Genomic DNA, 25,238 nt, shown 5'->3' with positions numbered 1-25,238 from the left:
AACAGACAAAAATTGGTCAAAAATTCCTATATCTAAGACAATAATTCTTACCCTGCACTTCAAACTCACAAAAGACTTTATAATCAAATGTTTCCCAACATACTCTCAACAAATTCCAATAATGTGGCTTAAGTCAGCAAACTCAAATTTAAAATACAATATTGGGGTTAGGTATTTTGCTAGTATAACATTTGCTTAGATGCAAAAAGCCTTGATGTCAATACTCAGCACCATAAAAAAATAAAAAAATAAATAAAATAAAAAAAAAAGGAAGAAGAGGGCATAATCACAACAATAATGAAGAAAAGACAGTTGTATATATTTAAAAACTAACACCTGTCCAGCACACACAAAGCCCTAGGTTCTAGAGCAAAACATAACAACAGAGCCAAGACAGCAGGGTGGCTCCATGGGTAAAGGGACCTGCCAACAAGCCTAACAGCCTGAGTTGGTTCCCTGGAATCTACATGGTGGAGAGAAAGGACCAACTCGCACAGGTTGTTCCTCTGACCTACACACACAAAGAGATATAAAATGCTGGTTTATTTTAAAGCCCTCCAAACCTGGCATGATGAGGTATTATAAGCAACTGATATCTTTGAAATTGTTCTTGGAAATAGCATTCTGAAAAAAGTATTTTGAGATAGGATCTCATTGTAGCTCATGCTAGCCTCAGACTCTTTATGTAACTGAGGATGATGAACTTCTGATCTTCCTGCCTCTACCTTCCTAGTTTGAGGATTTCAAATATGCACCATCACATGTGGTTTATGTGGTGCTGGGGATTAAACCTAGGTCTTCATTAACTATGGAAGCACTCCACTTAGACTGAGCTACATCCCCAAATCATTTTTAAACATGATTTTCTTCTGTTTTCTTTTCAAAAGGTAAAGGAAAAAGCCAGCTGGTCTACATTACAAATATATCCAAACCTTAAAATGGATATAATTATGGAAAGGAAATGTAAGCACAAAGAATTTAAAACTTCTTATTACTTTTTTTTCTGTGTGTATATGTACATTTGAGTGTATGTGTATGTGGGGGTGCACAATACACAGTGTACAAGTGGCAATAAAAAGACAACTTTCAGGAGTCAATTCTCTCTTGCCACCCAGTGGTCAGGCTTAGAGGTATATATGGCTTCACACACTGGGCCATCTCACCAGCCCCACATATAGCATTTTAAATTGTCTTTAGAAAGGATTCTGCAAACATTTCAAGTTTTTCTACTCAAAAACATACTAGGCTGGAATATAACTCAGGGATAGAACACTTGCCCAGCATGTGCAAGGCCCTGGGTTAAACCCCCAGCACTGAGAAAAAAAAAAAATGACTGACTGGTAAATCCCTATGGTATTCGAAAGATTGGGAATACAAATAAGGGCAACATCTAATCTCAAAGACTGTCTCACTTTAGGTCTTGAGACAGTGTACTAAATTCATTAGGATCACGCTTTTAAACTGATCCAACACAACTCAAAATTTCCTTACACCAAATTATATTATTGCCTTTCTATATGTTCAGTTTATATTCTGCCTCATTTACTACTGAGTACTAAATGATTCTGCTCTTCCAACAACACTCTACCCAAAAAGGAAACCCATAAAGTACAAACAGGAATCTACTGCCACTATGTTCATCCATATGACATGTATAATACCTGGTGTGATTTTGCACTAAATTCAGAATACTTACTGACCCTGTTCCATGCACTGCATTGACTGCAGCAAACAACAAGAACAAATAAGATAGTGCCCACATCCTTGTAGATAATTACAGAAAAAATGCCAATAGGATCCCTCAGTTCAAATATTGGTAACAATTTCCTTTAAATTATTCCATCACTTACTGCCATGGTATCTCTTCTGCAGCTATGTGTCACTTTGGCATTGACAACTCTAGTCAACATCCAATGATCTAGCTTGTGGATCTTTCACATCTTTTTCACTCTATTCATATATATCTACAGGAGTGGTCTGTATAGTGAAGCCTGGGCATAGATTTGATTGTAAAGCCTGCATGCTCAAACATAAATGTGAGAAATTGCTCAGACGATGTCCCAAGGAGCGTACCAATTCTGACAACCTGTCAATCTAAGTCCCAGTTACGTCTACAAAGAGCTGTTATAAGGCAGGAATTTAGCCTTTTAGGAAAAACAGAAACATGAATAAAGACAGGTTTTTAACTTAAACACACAAAAGCCCTGGCACAGGTAACATTTACTAAAACCTCAAGGCAAAGTGGACATCGTGGCACAAAAATGTAATCCCAGCACTCAGGAGGCAGATGCAAAGGGAGCTCAAGTTTGAGGCCAGCTTGGGGTTCTTCTTAGAACCTGTCTCAAAAAACAATAAGTGAGAGAGAAAGAGAGAGAGAGAATAGTGAAGCACACCTTACTGATAACATTCGTCTGCCGGTTGCCTCTGAAGTGGTACTTGAATCTCTTCTGAAGGGGAGTCAGCATGATCTGGATGGGCAGGATCACAGAAGGGCATGCAGGAAGAGAATATTTTTCTGGGAGTTGTTTGGGCTCAGTTAGCAATTCATCTCTGACACAGTCAAGTCAAGGAAAAAGAATCAAAATCATATTTACACACACACACACACACACACACACACACACACACACACACACACACAATTTTTCCAACAAATGTATTAATACTTAGCAAAAGGTTTAATATAAATAATGTGAAACCTAACTTTATACTGAATTTAAATTCACTAAAAAGGTTTTTAGGAACTGGAAAGATGACTCTGTGGTTAAGAATACTTGTTTCTCTTGCAGAGAATCCAGGTTTAATTCCCAGCACCCACATCATGACTCACAATCATCCTTAACTACAGTACCAGGAGATCTGATGCCCTCCTCTGACTTCAACAGGCACAAGTCATGCACATGGTGCACAGACACACATACAGGCAAAACAGGTATGCTCACAAAATAAAAAATAAATGAAAATATAAAAGGTTTTTAGAATCAATCAGTAGTAAGGAAATCAACTTACACAATCATTTGATTAATACTTTGGTTTTTTGTTTGTTTGTTTGTTTGTTGTTTTTGAGACAGGGTTTCTCTGTGTAGTTTTGTGCCTTTCCTGGAACTCACTCTGTAGCCCAGGCTGGCCTGGAACTCACAGAGATCCTGGCTCTGCTTCCCGAGTGCTGGGATTAAAGGCGTGAGCCACCATGGCCCGGCTGATTAATACTTTGTTACTAAGGTTTCTTCCCATTGCCTATTTATTTTCTTGTCCCAAAAGACCTGTAATACCAACACTGGTCAGTTACCATGGGGGTTTGAATAAGAATGGACAACGTAGGCTCATGCATTTAAATGTTTGGTCCTTAGGAAAAGGCACTACTTGACAGGGATTAGGAGGTGTGGCCTTATTGGAATAGCTGTGACTTTGTTGGAAGAAGTTTGCCACTAGGGAAATGCTCAAGACTGGCCCAGTGACTCTCCCTTCCTGTCGTCTGCTAATCCAGATGTAGAACTCTCAGCTACCTTTCCAGCACCATGTCTGCCTGCATTCGGCAATGATTCCCACCATGACAATAATGGACAACACCTCTAAAACTATGTCAGACTCAGTTAAATGTTTTCCTTTCTATGTTCTTGTAGTCATGGTGTCTCTTCACAGAAATAGAACACTGACTAAGACAGCTGTTTATCTCAGAACTCTTCCAGAGGACCTGAGTTCAATTCCCAGCAACCACATGGTGGCTCACAACCATCTGTAATGAGATCTGGCGCCCTCTTCTGTATACATAATAAATAAATAAAATCTTAAAAAAAAAAAGAAAGAAAAAGAAAAGAAAAAAAATAAAAAAAAAAAAAAAAAAAAAAGAAAGTTACACATCAAGTCTAACTTAGGACCCTCAATTTTGCTTCATGGTCACTTGAAAACTTTCTCCTCTGGTATCGAAGATCAATTGCAATGCCTCATTCATACTCTACCACTCTATCACTAGCCCAAAATATTTTAATCACTAACCACAAATATACTGTAGGAAGTAGTCTTAGTAACTTTTCCACGCCAACAAAGATACGAGGCTTGTAGTTTCAACAGCTGACAAAACAGTGTCTCCAAGGTAGCATACACCTCAGGGGCACTAGCAGTCCGGCTTATGCCAACAGTTTGAGACTGGGTGTGTGTGATGAATGGCCAATGAAGCTGTGCTAAAATTTCCTCAAAATCACTGTAACAGAAAAGAAACAGTATTTCATATAATGCCATTAAATTACCAAATATCCATCAGAAAGCAATCACTATGAAATATTTCCTGCCTGGTAAGCTTGTCCTTGAGAATTTTATGCCAGAATTTAACCGTGGCTCTCATGAAACTAAGAAGATGAGTACAAGACGACTCCTGAAGCTTGATGTCAAGTTCTGTCATGGTCACCAGGATAGAGGCAGCCTCTGGCACATTACTGGTCATCAGGTATTGCTGAATGTTATCACTGTAAGACAAAGCAGAACACAAATTAATGAGTGTATCTTGTGGAGTGAGTGAGTATGTGTGTGGACGTGTGTGTGTGTGTGGACGTGTGTGTGTGTGTGTGTGTGTGTGTGTGTGTGTGTGTGTGTGTATGAATGTGTACCTGTGTAGAGACCCTGAGGTCAATAGCAGGTGTCTTTCTCAATCATTCTCCACCTTATTTTTGAGACATGGTCTCTTCATTGAACCTGAAATTCACCAACTCATCTGGAATCTAGACTCTACACTGTCTGTCTGGCCAGCTCCAGGTGGCCTTTAATCCCAGTCCTCAGGAGGCAGAGGCAGGTGGCTCTCTGTAAATTTGAGGCCAGCCTGGTCTACAGAGCTAGTTCTAGGACAGCCAGGACTACAGAGAGAAACCCTGCCTCAAAAAAAGAAAGAAAGAAAAAGAAAAACATTCTCCCTTATCTAAGGAAGAATGAAGTATGACTATGAGTTGGCAACTTATTTTATCAGACACTCACATCTGAAGGAACCTGGAGACACACCTCCCCTGTCCGCCTCCTTTTACATCCTCCTAAGTGCAGCAGCCTGTGTTTCACATGTCTTCTTCTACCTGTCCCTCCCCACTCCTCCTGAAAGGACAGATGTGTCACATTTCTGGAGACAACACTCATTTCTGGTAGGACTTCTTTCATAGAAGTTGTGATCCACAGGATAATGTAAATAGCATATGGGACACTCAAGTACAGTAACCTTCAGTTTTTATCTACTTTGCATCATAGTTACCATTTCTGCATCAAAAAAAAAGTATATTCCAAGTTTAGTATTTCATTAAAATAAAGACCATTATGCTTAAGAAATGTATAAATGTAGCCAGGTAGAGTGACATAGAATGTAATCCTTGCACTGTACACTGGGGAAACAGAGGCAGAAAGATCAAGAATTCATGAGCCATGAGACTTGCCTAGACCCTCCAATAAAAAATGAGGCAGGCACAAGGATGCATACCTTTAATCTTAGCACTCAGGATGTGGAGATCAGCAGATTGTTGTGAAATATTAGTTGAGGATGGGTTACATTTGTTTATGCTGAGGAACACTCATTTAATAGTGAAAAGACATGTTGCATTCTTTTATGTTGCATTTGTTTAACACTGTGAAACTGTGTTACTTAGCCTGTCTAAAACACCTGGTGGTCTAATAAAGAGCTGAACAGCCAATAGCGAGGCAGGAGACAGGATAAGCAGGGCTAGCAGGCAGAAAGAATAAATAGGAGGAGAAATCTGGGAAGAGAAGATCAAGGAACAAGAAAAGAAGAAGAACCAGGCGGTAGTGGTGCACGCCTTTAATCCCAGCACTCAGGAGGCAGAGCCAGGCGGATCTCTGTGAGTTTGAGGCCATCCTGGTCTACAGATTCAGGAAAGGCGCAAAGCTACACAGAGAAACTCTGTCTCAGAAAAAAAAAAATAGAAAGAAAAAAGAGGACACAAAGGGCCAGCCACCCAGCTACACAGCAAGCCATGGAGTAAGAAGTAAAGAAAGGTATATAGACTAGACAAAGATAAAAGCTCAGAGGCAAAAGGTAGACAGGATAATTTAAGAAAAGCTGGCTAGAAACAAACAAAGCTAATACTGGGCATTCAAAAGAAAGAATAAGCCTCCACATATATTTATTTGGGAGCTGGGTAGCAGGCCCCCAAAAGAGTAAAAGGGTTTAAAAAAAAAAAAAAAAAAAAACTAAAGCAGATCTCTGTGAGTTTGATGTCAGCCTGATACAGGCTTACCTACATGGTAAGTTCCAGGCCAGCCAATGTTACATAGTAAGACCCTGATTCAAAAACGAAAGAGTCCGGCAGTGGTGGCCCACGCCTTTAATCCCAGCACTCAAGAAGCTGAGACAGGTGGAGATCTGTGAATTGAAGACCCGGTCTACAAATCGAGTTCCAGGACAGCCATAGCTGTTACACATAGAAACCCAGTCTCAAAAACAAAACAAAAAAAGAAAGAAAAAAAAAGATATCTTACAAAAGAACAGAAAACGTACAAGTAACCACAGAATATAAAATTTCAGTATTGCATAACACTGAAACGTGAAGGACACTTACAGCACAGGTAAAGCCAGAATAACAATGTTCATGCTATGACACTGCTCACTATAATGTTCACAAAACACTGCCAAGATGCTAGTTCAAGTAAAAAGAGAGAAGGAGAGAAAAAGAGAGACAGAATACAGAATAAAAACAAGCCATTACAGGGGAATTTAGAGGTGAAAAAATAGGCTTAGAGGTTTGAAAGAAAATTGGAACTAGAGATGTTATCACAAAGGCCCTAAGGGAAAAACTATATTATTAAGAGAGTGAAATAACTGTGTGGTACTCATTTATTTGATTCTTTTTTTTTAATATCTTCTTTTTTTAATAATTTATTTACCTTTATTTTATGTGCATTAGTATAACAGTGTCAAATCTCCAGGAACTGGAGTTACAGACAGTTGTGAGCTGTCATGTGGGTGCTGGGAATTGAACCCGGGTCCTCTGGAAGAGCAGTCAGTGCTCTTAACCAATGAGCCATCTCTCTAGCCCCTATTTATTTGATTCTCATTCAATATGATTCCTGGATTAAAATTCTCTTTTAAACAATTCAGATACCACAAAAGTTACTGATAATCTTGTTTTGGTTAATTTCTTTCTTTGAAAGGGAAACTTTCAAACAAAGAGAAATGAAGTAAAGCAAGATTTAAAACTCCTTTACTAAAGGTTCTAGGAAAATGGCTCAGGGGGTAAAGTATTTGCTGTGCAAGCATGAAGACTTGGGATTTAGATCCTTTAACAACCATATAAAAAGTAAGGCATGGTAATGCACCTGTAATCCCAGCACAGGAAGAGGAGACAGAGGGTGGCTAGGGAGACACTAGCAAGCCAGTCTAGCCAATCTGTGAGCCAAGGGTTTAGTGAGAGACTGTCTCAAAAAATAAAGGAAGACAACCAATGTACAATTTGGAGGAGGTAAGGAACCATACCATAAAACAAAATAATCTCCCCATTTAGGCAGAAATGTTACTCTGACTTGAGAGGCAAGACCAGATATAATTAACCCGTAGTGTTCACAAAACAGATGTAAACTTTATTTCTCTTTTGATCAAAATAACTTTCTTATTTTTCCCTACTCATTGGTATTCCAACTCTATTATTCATCTAAGAATACTGTATAGTTTTGGGAGAGTTTTTTGTCTGTCTGCCTATTTTTAGACAAAGTCTAGCCATGTAACCATAAACTGATTTTGAACTTACTATCCTCCTGCCTTGGCCTCCCAAGCATTGAGATTACAGGTTTGAACCATCACATTGGCCTAACTATGTAGTTCTTTTTGTTTGCTGCTGTTTTGGAGACCAAGTCTCAATTAGTAGCCTGGGTTTTCCTGGAATTCACTCTGTAAACAAAGCTGGCCTAAAACACGCAGCAATCCTCCTGCTTCAGCCCACCAAGTGCTAGGATTACATCATGACAGGTCACAATTCTTTCTTAAGCAATTATTTATTTATTTATTTTTGGTTTTGGTTTTTCAAGACAGGACAGGACATCCCTGGCTATCCTCGAATTCATTCTGTAGATCAGGCTGGCCTCCAGCTTACAGAGATCTGCCTGCCTGTGCCTCCTGAGTTCTGGGATTAAAGGTGTACAGTACTACTGTCCAGTCAATTATTTATTTATTTTTATTTTATGTGTATGAGTGCTTTGCCTGCATGTACATTATGAGCGCCATATGAATACAGTGCCCAGGGAGGTCAGAAAAGGTCATCAGATCCTCTGGAACTGAAGTTACAGAAGTTGTGAGCTGCTATGTGAGTTCCAAAAATTGAAACCTGGTCCTCTGGAAGAACAGCAAGTGCTTCTAACTGCTGAGACATCTCTCAGCCTCTTACAATGCATTTCTTTCTTTTTTTTTTTTTTTTTTTTTCTTTTTTGGTTTTTCAAGACAGGGCTTCTCTGTGTAGCTTTGCGCCTTTCCTGGAACTCGCTTTGGAGACCAGGCTGGCCTCGAACTCACAGAGATCCGACTGCCTCGGCCTACCGAATGCTGGGATTAAAGGCGTGCGCCACAACCACCCAGCTACAATGCATTTCTTATTAGATGATGATAACCACTAAAGAAATTCAAATACTAGGTGAAACAATGCAGCTCAACATGTGACAATCTCTAAATATGAATGGGACAATGATGATCATACTTGAAGAAATATGGCATTAGAAACAGTAGTTTTAAGTTAAATCAAGATGAGATAAACTATTTAAATAGACCAATAATTTTAAGGAAATAGAAACAGTCATTAAAAGTCTCCCAACCAAAAAAAGCCCAGGACCAGATAGTTTTCAGCGCAGAATTCTACCAGATCTTTAAAGAAGCGCTAATTCCAATACTCTTCAAATTGTTCCACACAATAAAAACAGAAGGAACATTACCAAACTCTTTTTATGAGGCTACAGTTACCCTGATACCCAAACCACACCAAGATGCAATAAAGAAAGAGAATTACAGACCAATCTACCTCATGAACATTTTAGAAAAAATACTCAACAAAATATTTGTAAACCGAATCCAAGAACACATCAAAAAATTATCCACCATGACCAAGTAGGCTTCATCCCAGGGATGCAAAGATGGTTCAACATACGAAAATCTGTCAATGTAATGCACCATATAAACAAACTGAAAGAAAAAAAAAACCACTTGATCATCTCATTAGATGCTGAAAAAGCCTTTGACAAAATCCAACACCCCTTCAGGATAAAGGTCCTAGAGAGATCAGGAACACAAGGAACATTCCTAAACATAATAAAGGCAATTCTACAACAAACCAACAACCAACATCAAATTAAATGGAGAGAAACACAAAGGGATTCCACTAAAATTAGGAATATGACAAGGCCATCCACTCTCCCCATAGTTATTCAATATAGTACTTGGAAGTCCTAGCAAGAGCAATAAGACAACAAAAGAAGATCAAAGGGATACAAATTGAAAAGGAAGAAGTCAAACTTTCACTATTTGCAGATGATATGATAGTATGCATAAGTGACCCCAAAAACTCTACCCGGGAACTCCTATAGCTGATAAAACTCCTTCAGTAAGGTGGCAGGATACAAGATCAACGGAAAAAAAAAAAAAAAAAATCAAGCCGGGCGGTGGTGGTGGCGGCGGCGCACCCTTAATCCCAGCACTCGGAGTAGAGCAGCGGATCGCTGTGAGTTCGAGCCAGCCTGGGCTACCAAGTGAGCTCCAGGAAAGGCGCAAAACTACGCAGAGAAACCCTGTCTCGAAAAACAAACAAACAAAAAAAAACAAAAAACAACAAAAAAAATCAGTAGCCTCCTATATACAAATGATAAAAGGGATGAGAAAGAAATCAGAGAAACATCACTCACCCTTTACAATAGCCACAAATAATATAAAATACCTTGGGGTAACTCTAACTAAGCAAGTGAAAGACCTGTATGACAAGAACTTTAAATCTCTGAAGAAAGAAATTGAAGAAGACATCAGAAAATGGGAAGATCTCCCATGCTCATGGATAGGTAGGATTAACATACTAAAAATGGCAATCTTACCAAAAGCAATCTACAGATTCAATGCAATCCCCATCAAAATCCCAACCCAATTCTTTACAGACTTGGAAAGAACAATACTCAACTTCATATGGAAAAACAAAAAACCCAGGATAGCTAAAAGAATCCTGTATAATAAAGCAACCTCTGGAGGCATCACCATCCCTGACCTCAAGCTCTACTATAGAGCTATAGTAGTAATAAAAACAGCTTGGTATTGGCATAAAAACCGACATATGGACCAATGGAATCGAATTGAAGACCCTGACATTAATCTGCACACCTATGAACACCTGATTTTTGACAAAGAAGCCAAAAACTATACAATGGAAAAAAGAAAGCCTCTTCAAAAAATGGTGCTGACATAACTGGATATCAACATGTAGAAGATTACAAATAGATCCAGATCTGTCACCATGCACAAAACTCAAATCCAAGTGGATCAAAGACCTCAACACAAATCCAGTTACACTGAACTTGACAGAAGAGAAAATAGGAAGTACTCTTGAACACAATGGCACAGGAGATCTCTTCCTAAATGTAACACCAGTAACACAGACACTGAGAACAATTAATAAATGGGACCTCCTGAAACTGAGATGCTTTTGTAGAATACACAATGGAGTACTACTCAGCAGTAAAAAACAATCACATCATGAAAATTTGCAGGCAAATGGATGGAACTAGAAAATATCATCCTGAGTGAGGTAACCCAGACTCAGAAGGACAAACATGGTATGTACTCACTCATAAGTGGATGCTAAATGTAAAGTAAAAGATAACCAGACTACAACCCATAGTTCCAGAGAAACTTGCTGTGGGACGGTCTGTATGTCAAATCTGTTGCTCTGATTGGTCAATAAATAAAACACTGATTGGCCAGTGGCCAGGCAGGAAGTAGGTGGGACAAGGAGAGAGGAGAATTCTGGGAAGCAGAAGGCTGAGGCAGAGACACTGCCAGCTGCCGCCATGATCAGCAGCATGTGAAGACGCCGGTAAGCCACCAGCCACGTGGCAAGGTATAGATTTATGGAAATGGATTAATTTAAGCTATAAGAACAGTTAGCAAGAAGCCTGCCACGGCCATACAGTTTGTATGCAATATAAGTCTCTGTGTTTACTTGGTTGGGTCTGAGCGGCTGTGGGACTGGTGGGTGACAAAGATTTGTCCTGACTGTGGGCAAGGCAGGAAAACTCTAGCTACAAATGGCGCCCAACGAGAGGGCAAGAGTTTCCACCTAAAACCTGAGAAAAGATTCTAAAACGGAGCTAAAAACAGCTTCCTAATTGTCTCTCTCAAATGAGCAGTAGCTGCCGGTTTGAGTTACTGGCGGGTTCCTGACATGTGTGCTTGACCTGCAGTATGGCGGGAATGAATCTTCTGCAAGTGGCACATTAAGCTGCATGGTGGATTTAGCCTTTGCTAGTACAAAACAAAAAGAGGTTTCTGGGCTACACACTGCTTGGATAAAAGCATAGACCCAGAATGGCTCCCAGAGCTGGCGGAAAAGTACCACCGCCATGTTGGGAAGCTGAAGTGGGCTGAATTAGCAGCCACAGCGCCGTTTCAGGCTTAAAAGGCTACAGTTTAAAGCAATAGGCTCAAGGTAATATAAAACATAAGCCACATAAAGATGGCTACCACACAGAGAATCTGGATTATGTTCTCTTTGATATTCGTAACTGAAGAAAAACATTTGATTGCAAAAGCTGTTGAGTTATGCCAAAATGTATATTTTAAAGGTACCTTGACTTCAAAATTTGGCTATAAGGATATGTTGCTTTGGAAAAGAGGCTCTGCTTTTGTTTCCACAGAAAGCCAGAGGCTATGGATTTGTTCCAGATTAAGATACATCAGGTTTGACCAGCCAAGACCACCTGAAAGGTCTCCGATGACACCATGGCCCAGATGATCCAACATCCAGAATCATTTCAAGGCAACTGGCTCAGATGATACAGTCTCATGGACTACTCCATGATCCTAAAATTTTCTTTGTGTCCCCATAAGATACAGCGCCCCCCTCCAGCAGGAAGTAGTAAGAGAAGCTACGCCCAAATTCCCAAATATACCAAGCTGACTTTGGAGATGTGTAAAAGTTAAAACCTTCCTTTTAAAAAAAAAAAGAAAGGGGAAGTGCTGTGGGACGGTCTGTATGTCAAATCTGTTGCTCTGATTGGTCAATAAATAAAACACTGATTGGCCAGTGGCCAGGCAGGAAGTAGGTAGGACAAGGAGAGAGGAGAATTCTGGGAAGCAGAAGGCTGAGGCAGAGACACTGCCAGCTGCCGCCATGATCAACAGCATGTGAAGACGCCGGTAAGCCACCAGCCACGTGGCAAGGTATAGATTTATGGAAATGGATTAATTTAAGCTATAAGAACAGTTAGCAAGAAGCCTGCCACGGCCATACAGTTTGTATGCAATATAAGTCTCTGTGTTTACTTGGTTGGGTCTGAGCGGCTGTGGGACTGGTGGGTGACAAAGATTTGTCCTGACTGTGGGCAAGGCAGGAAAACTCTAGCTACAGAAACTAGCTAAAGAGGAGGACCCTAAAGAGGGTCACATAGATATCCCAGTAAAGCAGAAATAGATGAGATTTACATAAGCAAACTGGGGGTGAGGAGAGGTGATGGAGGGAAAGGAATTGGGGATGCGAACATAAGGAAATGGGAGGTTTGAGCTGGAACAGAAACAGAGTTGAAGAGTAAGGAAAGAGATACAATGATAAATGAAGACATTATGGGAATAGGGAGAAAAAGGGTGCTAGGGAAGTTTCCAGGAATCTACAAGGATGACCCCACCTTAGACTACTAGCAATGGTTGAGAGAGAGGGTGCCTGAACAGGTCTACTCCGGTAAGTGAATACCCTAACTGTCATCATAGAGCCTTCATCCAGTTACTGATGGAAACAGATGCAGAGATCCATGGCCAGGCGCCAGGACAAGCTCCAAGAGTCCAATTGATGAGAGAAAGGAGGGATTCTATAAGCAAGGGACATTGAGATCATGATGGGAAAACGTACAGAGACAGCCAGCCAAACTAGTGTAAACCCATGAACTGTGCACCAATAACTGTAGAGCCCCCATGGGACTGGACTAGCCCTATGGATACGTGAGACAGTTGTTTAGCTTGAACTGTTTGGGGGTCCCCCAGGCAGGGGGATCAGGAGCTGTCCCAGGTGCATGAGCAGGCTTTTTGGTGTTCAAGTGTGACACCTTGCACAGCCTTGATGCAGGGGATAGGGGCTTAGATCTGCCTCAACTGAATACACCAGTCTCTGCTGACTCTCCATGGAAGACCTTGACTTGAAGGAGGTGGGAATGGGTGGAGTATTAGGGGGAAGCCAGGGGGTGGTGGAGGGAGGAGGGGGGATCTGTGGTTGGTATGTAAAATGAACAGAAAATTTCTTAATAATAAAAAAAAGGGGAGAAAAAAAAAGAAACAGTAGTTTTGACTGGGCAGTGGTGGTGCATGCCTTTAGATTTGAGGCCAGCCGGGTCTACAAAGTGAGTTCCAGGACAGCCAGACCTATACAGAAAAACTCCTGTCTTGAAAAACCAAAAAAAAAAAAAGTAAAGAAAGTAGTTTTGACCATGTGTTCAAAACACAACTGCTTAAGCCTTAAAATTTTAACTTACTTAGATTAGTTTCTTTCAAATGCAAATTAAGCTACCTGAAAAGTTTATTTTCATTCACAATAGAGCAGAATAATCATTACCATAATGCTATTTTCCTAACACTTGGTAAAAAAAATTATAATCTTTAATTAACTCAATTATTTAATAGCATACATATATTCTCTGAGACAGAGGACTCAAAGGAAACAATAATTATGAGAACAATGCCTGCCCTACCTTAGCTCTTCGATCTGTGAAACCCATTTAAGGTATGTGAGATGCTGCTCAATCTCTTCTATCTGGTTGATCATGGCCCCAAGATCATCCATCCAGGGCTGTGCAGTCAGCAAATGGCTAGTGATGGAGCTGAAGAGAGGAGTTTCCTGCTCCAGAAACTGATTAAGAACTTGTTGGGATTCCTCTGCATCTTTTAAAGCACTTTGAATTCTTTTAGGGATTTCTGATGAAATTGTAAGTACCTAACAACATACAAAAATATTAGTAATGAGGTAAAATTTTGTAAAAGTTTGTTAGTCCTTTCAAAAACATGTTCCAACAGAACTGAAAGTTTTCCATTAAAATTTTCAAGCTAGCTGGGCATAGAAGGTAGGTGCAGGAGTACCTTTGTAAGTTCAAGCTATATCTGAGTTTCAGGGCAGCTACAATTATGTAATCAGACCTTGTCTTAAAAACAAACATAAAAACCCTTCAAACAAAAAGTTTGGCTAGGTGTGGTGGCACACACCTTCAGTCCCAACACTTGGGAGGTGGAAGCAGAAGAATCAGGAATTCAAGGCCAGCCTAGGCTACATAAGACTATCTCAAAAAAAAAAAAAAAAAAAGAAAAAAAAAAAAAAGAAAGAAAGAAAAAGAAAAAGTAAGAAAGAATGAATGAATGAAAAAGAGAAGGAAGGAAAGAGAGAAAGGAAAGAAAGAAAGAAAGAAAGAAAGAAAGAAAGAAAGAAAGAAAGAAAGAAAGAAAGAAAGAAAGAAAGAAAGAAAGAAAGAAAGAAAGAAAGAAAGAAAGAAAGAAAGAAAGAAAGGAAAGAAAGAAAAAGGGTTGGTGAGGTTTAAAAAAAAAAAAAAAAAAACAGGCACAGCACTCTGTCTGTAACCCTCATGCTAGGAAGACAAAGACGGGTAGATCTCTGCTCAGTGGCCAGCCCACCTAGCTGAATCAATGAGCTTCAGGTTCACTAAGAGCCCCTACCTCAAAAAAACAGGTGGATGATGATAGAGATAGACACCTGACATTGACCTCTTGCTCATTCATTTCCACACTCATGGAAACATATAGCATACACAACACACACAAAAAAATAAATAAATAAATAACAAGGTTCAATTTCTTCATCCTATAGCAATCAACTCAAACATATAATGCTATATGACAAGCATAAATACACACACACATAAACACACACACAGAAAGAAACCTCAACATGGCTCCCAGGCAAGTATCTAGAACATTTTGAAAGAATTACAGCCAGAGATTTCTTACTTCACTAAGTTATTTCCCTTCAAAAAACAAATGAGGCTGTGATTCAAGCTGCATTGATAACACAGCTAGGGATATGTCTCAACAAGTAGAGCACCTGCCTAGTATGCATAAGACAGGGTTCAATTCTCAGCACCACAGCAGGGGTGGGGGGTGGGGGTCTTTTAAACTAGGCAAGGTAGCACATACCTGTAACCTCAACACTTGGGAGATTGAGGCAGGAGGATCAGGAGTTCCATGCCAGCCTCAGCTACACAGGAGGCCAACCTGAGTTACATAAAGCCCTGCCTTGCAGCAAACAAAAACCCCCAAATACGGCCGGGCGGTGGTGGCGCACACCTTTAATCCCAGCACTTGGGAGGCAGAGGCAGGCGGATCTCTGTGAGTTCGAGGCCAGCCTGGACTACCGAGTGAGTTCCAGGAAAGGCGCAAAGCTACATAGAGAAACCCTGTCTCGAAAAACCAAAAAAAAAAAAAACAAATACAGCTGGATCCGTGTACTTTCCTGAAGCCTAAGAGGAGGCCTATTGATTTGGTAAGAAGATATTTAAGTAATGTCTTTAGAAATGTAATTTATTAAAGGATATTTTTATGGGGACTGGAGAGATGGCTCAGCAGTTAAATGTACATATTGCTCCTCCAGAGGACCCAAGTTCTTTTCCCAGAATCCACAATGGACTGAAGCCTCTGGCTATGGGGCACCTACACTCATGCATATAACCCAATCCCAATCATGTAATTAAAACAGATGTTTTTTAAAATGCTTTTTATCATATATAAGAAACATAAATCAATATTAGACATCAGAACAAATGACAAATATTTTATTTTGAGACAGTCTCATATATACCAGGCTGGCCTTGAAATTCTGAGCATTCTCCATCCATCTTATGAGTTCTGGAATTACAGGTTAATGTGACCACACCCAGTACTGCAGAGAATTTTATAGAATTTCAACTCAATCAATCCTGATTAGACACTCTGAACCCTGCACTATACTAGCAATATAAGGAAGATAAACATCTGCCCTTAAATATGGAAGAGACATATAAGCATACATTCTCAAAAGTGAAGTTAATGCAATAAAACAACACACTAGCCATTAGTCCCAGCACGTGGGACACATAGAGCTCTGTGAGTTCCAGGTCAGCCTGGTCTACATAGTGAGTTCCAAGCTAGCCACCAGAGCTAGAGTGATGCCTTGTGAACAACAAAATCACCTGACACACTAGGAACTAGGAGAAACAGTACACTAATGTAGCACTCCTGAAACCTGAACATGAACAAAAATTACCTGGAGATCTTGTTCTAATGGACAGAATCTAATTCAAAGGGAGAAGAGAGACTAGATGAGCCTGGACAGGAGGAAAAGAGCAGATCACAGGTGGTCATGGAAGAACATTCTTTGTATAACAGATAACAGAGTTCACTAGATGTTTTAAATAAGGGAAATTTACAGGTTAGAAAGTAGGAATAGGAAAGAAAGGAAAGAGCTCAGAAGACTGAGGGTTGGGTATTAATAGAGGGAGGAGAAGCGTCAGACTCCTAGGCTACAGACCTGTGCTGGTTGGGTTTTTGTCAAATTTGTCAAAAAGCTAGAGAGTCATCTGAAAAGATGGAACTTCATCTGAGAAAATGCTTCTATCAGATAGGCTTTTAGGCAATTCTGTGAGCATGTTCTTGATTAATGGCTGATGGGGAAGAGCCTACCCTACTATGGGTAGTATCACCCCTGGTCAGGCAGTCCCTAGTTATATAAAAACCAAACTGAGTAAGCCATGAAAAACAAGCCAGTAAACACTCTTTTTCCATGCTCTCTGCATTAGTTCCTGTCTCCAAGTTCCTGCCCTGAGCTCCTGCTTTGACTTTCCTCAATGACAGAGCATGACATGGAAGTGTAAGCCAAAAAAAACCCCTCTTTCCTCCACAAGATGCTTTTGGTGAGTGTTTTATCATAGAACTAGAAAGCAAGATCTAAGTGATAGAGGGTGCTGCTTTTAGCCACAGAGGGCAATCTGTTAAGAGACAGTAAGAACAATTTTGGACATTTCAGGTTCAGTAAGGGACTTCAGCAAAAGTATCTGTGGTCATTAGGAAAACAAGCTTGATTACAGGGGTAAAAGAGCTAATAGCAAACTAGAAAATGGAGACTGATAACAGAGACTTTTTAAAATGCCTGACAGCTGCTGTGGGATGTCTTTCCGTATGCTGTAAATATGTGTGGCTCCCACTGGATAATAAATAAAGCTGTTTTGGCCTATGGTAAGAAATCTTACAGCCAGGTAGGATATCTAAGCAGAGACAGAGATAGAAGAAGGGCACAGTTGAGGGAGACGCCAGCCCACTACAGAAGGAGCAACAAGATGCCAGCAGACAGGTAATGCCACAGCCACTTGGCAACATATAGATTAACAGGAATGGGTTAATTTAAGATGAAAGAGCTAGTCAGCAAGAAGCTGAAGCCATAGGCCATACAGTTTATAATCAATATAAGCCTCTGAGTAATTATTTTATAAGCAGCTGTGGGACTATGGGTGGAAGAGATTTATACAGACTGCTGGGCAAGGCAGGACCGGAAAAACTTCTGGATACAGACAACCAACTGAATGAATAAATGTCTACTAAAAGATAAAGGTTGGGAGGGGGGCAGGAAGTGGGAGAACAAGGGAATCTGTGGCTGTTATGTAGAACTGAATAGTATTGTAAAATAAAATTTAAAAAAAAAGATAAAGGCAATGTTTTTGGTTTGTTTTATAGAAAAGACTTATTTTTGTCTACTGAGAAGACAGGACTGGTAGAGAAGCAAATGATAATATTCCAAGAGCAGATGGTTCAACATACAAAAATGTGTCAACGTAATCCATCATATAAACAAACTGAAAGAAAAAAACCACATGATCATCTCATTAGATGCCTTTGACAAAATCCAACACCCCTTCAGGATAAAGGTCCTAGAGAGATCAGGAACACAAGGAACATTCCTAAACATAATAAAGGCAATTCTACAACAAGCCAACAACCAACATCAAATTAAATGGAGAGAAACACAAAGGGATTCCACTAAAATTAGGAATATGACAGGGCCATCCACTCTCCCCATAGTTATTCAATATAGAACTTGGAAGTCCTAGCAAGAGCAATAAGACAACAAAAGAAGATCAAAGGGATACAAATTGAAAAGGAAGAAGTCAAACTTTCACTATTTGCAGATGATATGATAGTATGCATAAGTGACCCCAAAAACTCTACCCAGGAACTCCTATAGCTGATAAAATTCCTTCAGTAAGGTGGCAGGATACAAGATCAACGGGAAAAAAAAAAAAATCAGTAGCCGTCCTATATACAAATGATAAAAGGGATGAGAAAGAAATCAGAGAAACATCACTCACCCTTTACAATAGCCACAAATAATATAAAATACCTTGGGGTAACTCTAACTAAGCAAGTGAAAGACCTGTATGACAAGAACTTTAAATCTCTGAAGAAAGAAATTGAAGAAGACATCAGAAAATGGGAAGATCTCCCATGCTCATGGATAGGTAGGATTAACATACTAAAAATGGCAATCTTACCAAAAGCAATCTACAGATTCAATGCAATCCCCATCAAAATCCCAACCCAATTCTTTACAGACTTGGAAAGAACAATACTCAACTTCATATGGAAAAACAAAAAACCCAGGATAGCTAAAAGAATCCTGTATAATAAAGCAACCTCTGGAGGCATCACCATCCCTGACCTCAAGCTCTACTATAGAGCTATAGTAGTAATAAAAACAGCTTGGTATTGGCATAAAAACCGACATATGGACCAATGGAATCGAATTGAAGACCCTGACATTAATCTGCACACCTATGAACACCTGATTTTTGACAAAGAAGCCAAAAACTATACAATGGAAAAAAGAAAGCCTCTTCAAAAAATGGTGCTGACATAACTGGATATCAACATGTAGAAGATTACAAATAGATCCAGATCTGTCACCATGCACAAAACTCAAATCCAAGTGGATCAAAGACCTCAAAACAAATCCAGCTACACTGAACTTGACAGAAGAGAAAGTAGGAAGTACTCTTGAACACATTGGCACAGGAAATCTCTTCCTAAATGTAACACCAGTAGCACAGACACTGAGAACAACAATTAATAAATGGGACCTCTTGAAACTGAGAAGCTTTTGAAGGGCAATAAGACAAAAAAACAGCTTACAGAATGGGAAAAGACCTTCACCAATCCCACTCTGTCAGAGGACTGAACTCCAAAGTATATAAAGAACTCAAGAAACTAGACATTAAAATACTGAACAATCCAATTAAAAAAGGGACTACAGAGCTAAACAGAGAATTCTCAACAGAAGAACCTCAAATGCCTGAAAGACATCTAAGGAACTGCTCAACATCCTTAGTCATCAAAGAAATGAAATCAAAATGACTCTGAGATACCACCTTACACCTGTCAGAATGGCTATGATCAAAAACACTAATGACAGTCTATGTTGGAGAGGATGCGGAGCAAAGGGGGTGGGAGTGCAAACTTGTACAACCACTGTGGAAATCAGTATGGCGGTTTCTCAGAAAATTGGGAGTAGATCTACCTCAAGACCCAGCCATACCACTCGTGGGCATATACCCAAGGAATGCTCAGTCATACCACAAAGATACATGCTCAACTATGTTCATAGCAGCATTATTCGTAATAGCCAGAACCTAGAAACAACCTAGATGCCCTTCAACCAAAGAATGGATAAAGGAATGTGGTACATATACACAATGGAATACTACTCAGCAGAGAAAAACAAGACTGCATAAAATTTGCAGGCAAATGGATGGAACTAGAAAATATCATCATGAGTGAGGTAACCCAGACTCAGAAGGACAAACATGGTATGTACTCACTCATAAGTGGATGCTAGATATAAAGCAAAGAACAATCAGACTGCAACCCACAGAATCAGAGAGGCTATATAACAGGGGGGACCCTAGGATGACTGTGGCTTATAATAAGTTTTGGTTTTATTCAGTCACTGGGCAAGCTTTAGTGAAACATTTCACTATTAGGATAAAAATCTGTACTGTATCAAGCTGATAATAGAAAAAATAAAGTAATTAAAAATTAAAAAAAAAATCAGAGAAACATCACCCTTTACAATAGCCACAAATAATACCTTGGGGTAACTCTAACAAAACAAATAAAAGACCTGTGTGACAAGAACAGTATGTCCTTGAAGAAAGAAATTGAAAATATCAGAAGATAGAAAGATCTCCCATGTTCGTGGATAGGTAGAACCAACATAAAATGGCAATCTTAGCAAAAAGCAATCTACAGATTCAATGCAATCCCCATCAAAATCCATACACAATTCTTCATAGACCTCAAAAGAACAATACCCAACTTCATTTGAAAAAACAAAAAACCTAAGATAACTAAAACAATACTTTACAGTAAAGCAACTTCTGGAGGCGTCACCATCCCTGACCTCAAGCTCTATTATAGAGCTATAGTAATAAAAACAGCTTAATACTGGCATAAAAACTGACATGTGGACCAATGGAATCCAATTGAAGACCCTAACATTAATCCACACACCTATGAACACCTGATTTTTGACAAAGAAGCCAAAGCTGTACAATGGAAAAAAGAAAACCTCTTCAACAAATGGTGCTGGCATAACTGCATGTTAACATGCAGAAGATGGCAAATAGATCTGTCACCATGCACAAAACTCAAGTCTAAGTGGATCAAAGACCTCAACATAAATCCAGCAGTTCATATACACAATGGAGTACTATTCAGCAGTAAAAAACAGTGACATCATGAAATTTGCAGGCAAACGGATGAACTAGAAAATATCATCTTGAGTGAGGTAACTCAGACTCAGAAAGACAACCATGGTATGTACTCACTCATAAGTGGATACTAGAAGTAAAGCAAAGGATAATCAGACTACAATGCACAGCTCCAGAGAAGCTAGGAAACAAGGAAGACCCGAAGAGGGATTGCTGTGGATATCACTCTATATAAATAAAACACTGATGGCCAGTGACCAGGCAGGAAGTATAGGCGGGACAAAGAGAGAGGAGAATTGGGGAAACAGGAAGAGAGAAGGGAGACACTGCAGCCACCGCCAGGAGAGGCAACCTGTAAAGACGCCGGTAAGCCACCAGCCACGTGGCAAGGTATAGATTTATAAAAATGGGTTAATTTAAGATAAAAGAACAGTTAGCAGGAAGCCTGCCACGGCCATACAGTTTATAAGTGATATAAGTGTCTGAGTGATTATTTTATACGTGGATTGTGGGACTGCGGGGCTTGGGGAACCTGGAGAGAAGCCCTCCAGCAACAAGGGATGTACAGATCACCTTGAGAAGGGGAAATTGAGTAGATTCCATGAGTAAACTAGGGATGAGGGGGTCAGTAGATGGGAGGGTATAGGGGATGAAAACATGAGGGAATGTCTAGTTGGAGAAGGGATGGAGTGGGAGAGCAATGAAAGATATCTTGATAGAAGGAGACATTATGGGGTAAGGGAGAAACCTAGTGCTAGGGAAATTACCAGGAATCTACAGGGATGACCCCAGATTAGACTACTAGCAATAGTGGAGAGGGTGCCTGAACTGGCCTTCCCCTGTAATCAGATTGCTGACTACCCTAACTGTTGTCATCATAGAGCCTTCATCCAGTAACTAATGGAAACAGATGCAGAGATCCACAATGAAGCACCAGGTCAAGCTCCAGGAAGCTAGTCAAAGGGAGCAAGGGTGGGGGTGTCAAGATCATGATGGGGGAATCTACAGAGACAACTGAACCAAGATCAAAGGAACTCATGAACTTTAGATTGACAGCTGTGGAATCTGCATGGGACCAGACTAGACCCTCTGCATATGGGAGGCAGTTGTGTAGCTGGGTCTGTTTGAGGGGCCCCTGACAGTGTGATCAGGATCTATCTCTAGTGCATGAGCTGGCTTTCTGGATCCCATTACCTATAGTTGGACACCTTGCTCACCTTTGATACAGCAGGGAGGGGCTTGGTCCTGTCTCAACTGAATGTACCAGGCTTAGCTGTCCCATGGCACAACTTACCCTGTTGGAGGAAGAGATGAGGTTGGAGGTAGGGGGAAGGTGGGGGTGAGAGGAGTAAGAGGAGGGATCTGTGATTGGTATGTAAAGTGAATTTTTAAAATTAAAAAATAAGTATGTTCTAAGATAAAAAATCAAGGAAAAAAATTTCATCAAGGAAAAAAAATTCCAAAAGCAAACTAAGACCACTGGTTGGTTGCCAAGGTGCTAGGAAGGAGTTAGAGTATAAGCCTGCATTGATATTAACTACTACTAGAAAGTTTATGTGGGCTAGGGACAGTACCACTGACTGACAGACTGGAGAGATGGAGAGAGCAAGAATGGGGGGTGGGGGAATATATGCAAAGTACAATGCTATTTATGTATGAAAATGTCATAGTGAAACCTATTTATACACTGTGGTGGTTTGAATAGATATAGCCCCCATGGACTCGTATTTTTGAATGCTTGGCCCATAGGGAGTGGCACTATTAGGAGGTATGGCTTTGTTGAAGTAGGTGTCACCTTGTTGTTGTCACTGTTGGGGTGGGCTTTGAGGTCTTATATGCTCAAGCTATTCCCAGTGTGATACACAGTTGCTTCTGCTACCTGCAAATCAAGATGTAGAACACTCAGCTCCTTCTGCAGTACCATGTCTGCCTGCACAACACCATGTCTCACCATGATAATAATGGACTAAACCGCTGAAACTATAAGCCATCCCATTAAATGTTTTCCTTTATAAGAGTTGCCATGGTCATGGTGTCTCTTCACAGCAATAGAAACCCTAACTAAGACATACACTAAGAATATTAATGATGTATTTTCCAAGACCAGAGGTAGCAGCTAGTAGGGTGACTCAGCAGTTAAAAAACATTTGCAGAATAAGCCTGATCACCCAAGTCTGACCTGTGCAACCCATCTAAAGGTACCATGGTCTCTGCATCAATTCCTGTTTCCAAGGTTCAGACTTGAGTTCCAACTTGGGAGAGTGCTTGCCTAACATGCATGAAGCCCCGAGTTTGAACACTGGGAACACAATGTGGTGGTACATATTGAAAATCCTAGCACTCTAGAGGTGGAAGGAGGAAGATCATAAGTTTAAGGCCATTCTGTGCTACACAATTAAAGGCTCACCTAGAACCCTTCAATGGTAAACAAAAAATTAGTTTACCTCTGAAAAGGTAAAAATGATTATAAATAATTTTGGAAATATGGAATAGACTTAAAAATACTCATGCTAGATGCTTCAATTTTTTTGTTAGAGAAAAAGAAATGGCAGAATAACCATATAGGGTAGTCACTTAGGGAAAATTCAGAAGGATGAGTGAGGTTGGTAGCAATAAAAAACTGCAAGGTGAGGCTAAAAATAGTTATGGTAGCAGGCCACAAATTGGGCTGTCCTTGGGTGACTCAGCAGTGTGATAGTCTCCAACAGAACCTTAAAAGAATGGAAAAGCTGACAAACAGGCAACATATAAAAAACAGGCGGTAGTTGTAACAGAAAAGCAGGAAGGTGTGGAGGCCTAACTCAATTCATGGGGCTGGAAGAACATAAGCCATACCACACCCACATATTCAGAGTCTGCTTAACCTAATTAATTTCTTACTTAGATTATAAAATCTTTCCTCTTTGAGTACTACAACTATAAAGACCTACTAATCTTTAGTTTAAGATTATTTTCATTGGGTTTTTTAAAATAAAATACATGTTCATAGTAAAATGAAACCTTGAAAATACATAAAAGCATGAAGAAAATCACCTTTCAAGCAACACTCAGAAACACTGTTAAAATTCTCTTTCAGTTTTTTTTTTTGTTTTGCTTTGTGAACATTTTTGTAATAAGGTTTCATGGAATCCAAAGTGGTCTATATTCATTACATAACTGTGGCTGGCCTGGAACTCTTGATAAAATTGTCTCCTACCTCCATGTGTTGAGGTTATAAGCATGTGCCACCACACCCAGCAACCACTGTAAATTAGACATGTTTCCTTCCTATGTGTGCATTTATAGAAACTTGGAATGATAGTGTTTAACTATTTTTGTACATTCTGACTTATTCACAAATCTGTTCTAGAAGTTATTGAATAAAAATGATATAAAATTAGCTATCATTTTGTTTTCAAAGATACAAATCAGTAGGAACTCTTTTACTTACTTTATAAAATGTGGAGCAGGAGTCTTTAAAGGTAGTTAAATGATTATCTGTCATGCTGTACATCTTCAAAGGCATGACATGTAGTACATATAATGCTGTTTATGTTCACTTTCAATGAATAGAGCTGATAGAATTTCACTGAGCTTAATACTTACCTGTTCTTCTAACTTCATTTTGTTTTCTGTCATCTGTTCTATGAGTTTGCCAAGTTTCTTTAAAGATTTAAGGTCATTTCCCACTTCCTTTTCTATAAACGCAGACACATTCAGGGGAAGCTGATCATCATCTCTATCTTGCATGAGCTGCTCCCTTCCAACAAGAGCTGCAATGTTCATGTCACCTACAGGTAGGGAAAGCAACTACTCACACCACTGTGTTACAGGAAGTATAAAAGCACACAGGGCTATAAAACAGATACACAAGTTAGTATACTAGACTTAAAGTTTTAACTGAAGGCTGAAGATAAAGCTCAGTGGTACAGCACTTGTCTCTTATATACCAGGCCATGGGCACCTCCTGATAATTTAAAGAGTACACATTCATACTGTATCTCTTAATACATACACATGTATCTGAATGTACACAAATAATACCCGAATGATAAAATCAAAGCAGTAAATGAACCAATTACCACAAGATGCTCACAGGCAAAGAAAAAATTTCTAGAGCTTTCAAGAGTCATGGGTATGACAATACATAACTTTCAAAGTTGGTAAGGAACCAAAACTATGATCTAAAATAAGATTACTGCTCTGGCTTTAATGTATGTGAAAAACAGTACTGAAATATGTTATTGAAACATAGTAAGCCGGGCGGTGGTGGCGCACGCCTTTAATCCCAGCACTCGGGAGGCAGAGCC

General features: G+C 39.7%; 1 protein-coding gene across 7 annotated transcripts in view; it reads right to left on the bottom strand.

Moving 5' to 3' along the window:
* The window catches only part of Rint1 (RAD50 interactor 1), a 51,361-nt gene that overhangs the window by 20,235 nt on the left and 5,888 nt on the right, over nucleotides 1-25,238 (bottom strand). For 4 of the 7 annotated variants that reach the window (XM_037203592.1, XM_037203593.1, XM_037203596.1 and 1 more), the window contains 5 exons: nucleotides 24,535-24,719; nucleotides 13,903-14,144; nucleotides 4,290-4,463; nucleotides 4,052-4,201; nucleotides 2,394-2,550 (listed from right to left, as the gene is read on the bottom strand). In XM_037203592.1, the coding sequence (XP_037059487.1) occupies nucleotides 2,394-2,550; nucleotides 4,052-4,201; nucleotides 4,290-4,463; nucleotides 13,903-14,144; nucleotides 24,535-24,719 (908 nt within the window). Of the gene's footprint in view, nucleotides 1-2,393; nucleotides 2,551-3,996; nucleotides 4,202-4,289; nucleotides 4,464-13,902; nucleotides 14,145-24,534; nucleotides 24,720-25,238 lie in introns of those variants that run through there. The other 3 variants (XM_037203594.1, XM_037203597.1, XM_037203598.1) reach the window with 3 other exon arrangements.

The sequence above is a fragment of the Peromyscus leucopus genome, chromosome 3 (genome assembly GCF_004664715.2).
Source record: "Peromyscus leucopus breed LL Stock chromosome 3, UCI_PerLeu_2.1, whole genome shotgun sequence".
NCBI classification, from domain to species: domain Eukaryota; kingdom Metazoa; phylum Chordata; class Mammalia; order Rodentia; family Cricetidae; genus Peromyscus; species Peromyscus leucopus.
Note: the sequence above shows the minus strand (reverse complement) of the source record. Positions and strands in the feature narration are given on the sequence as shown.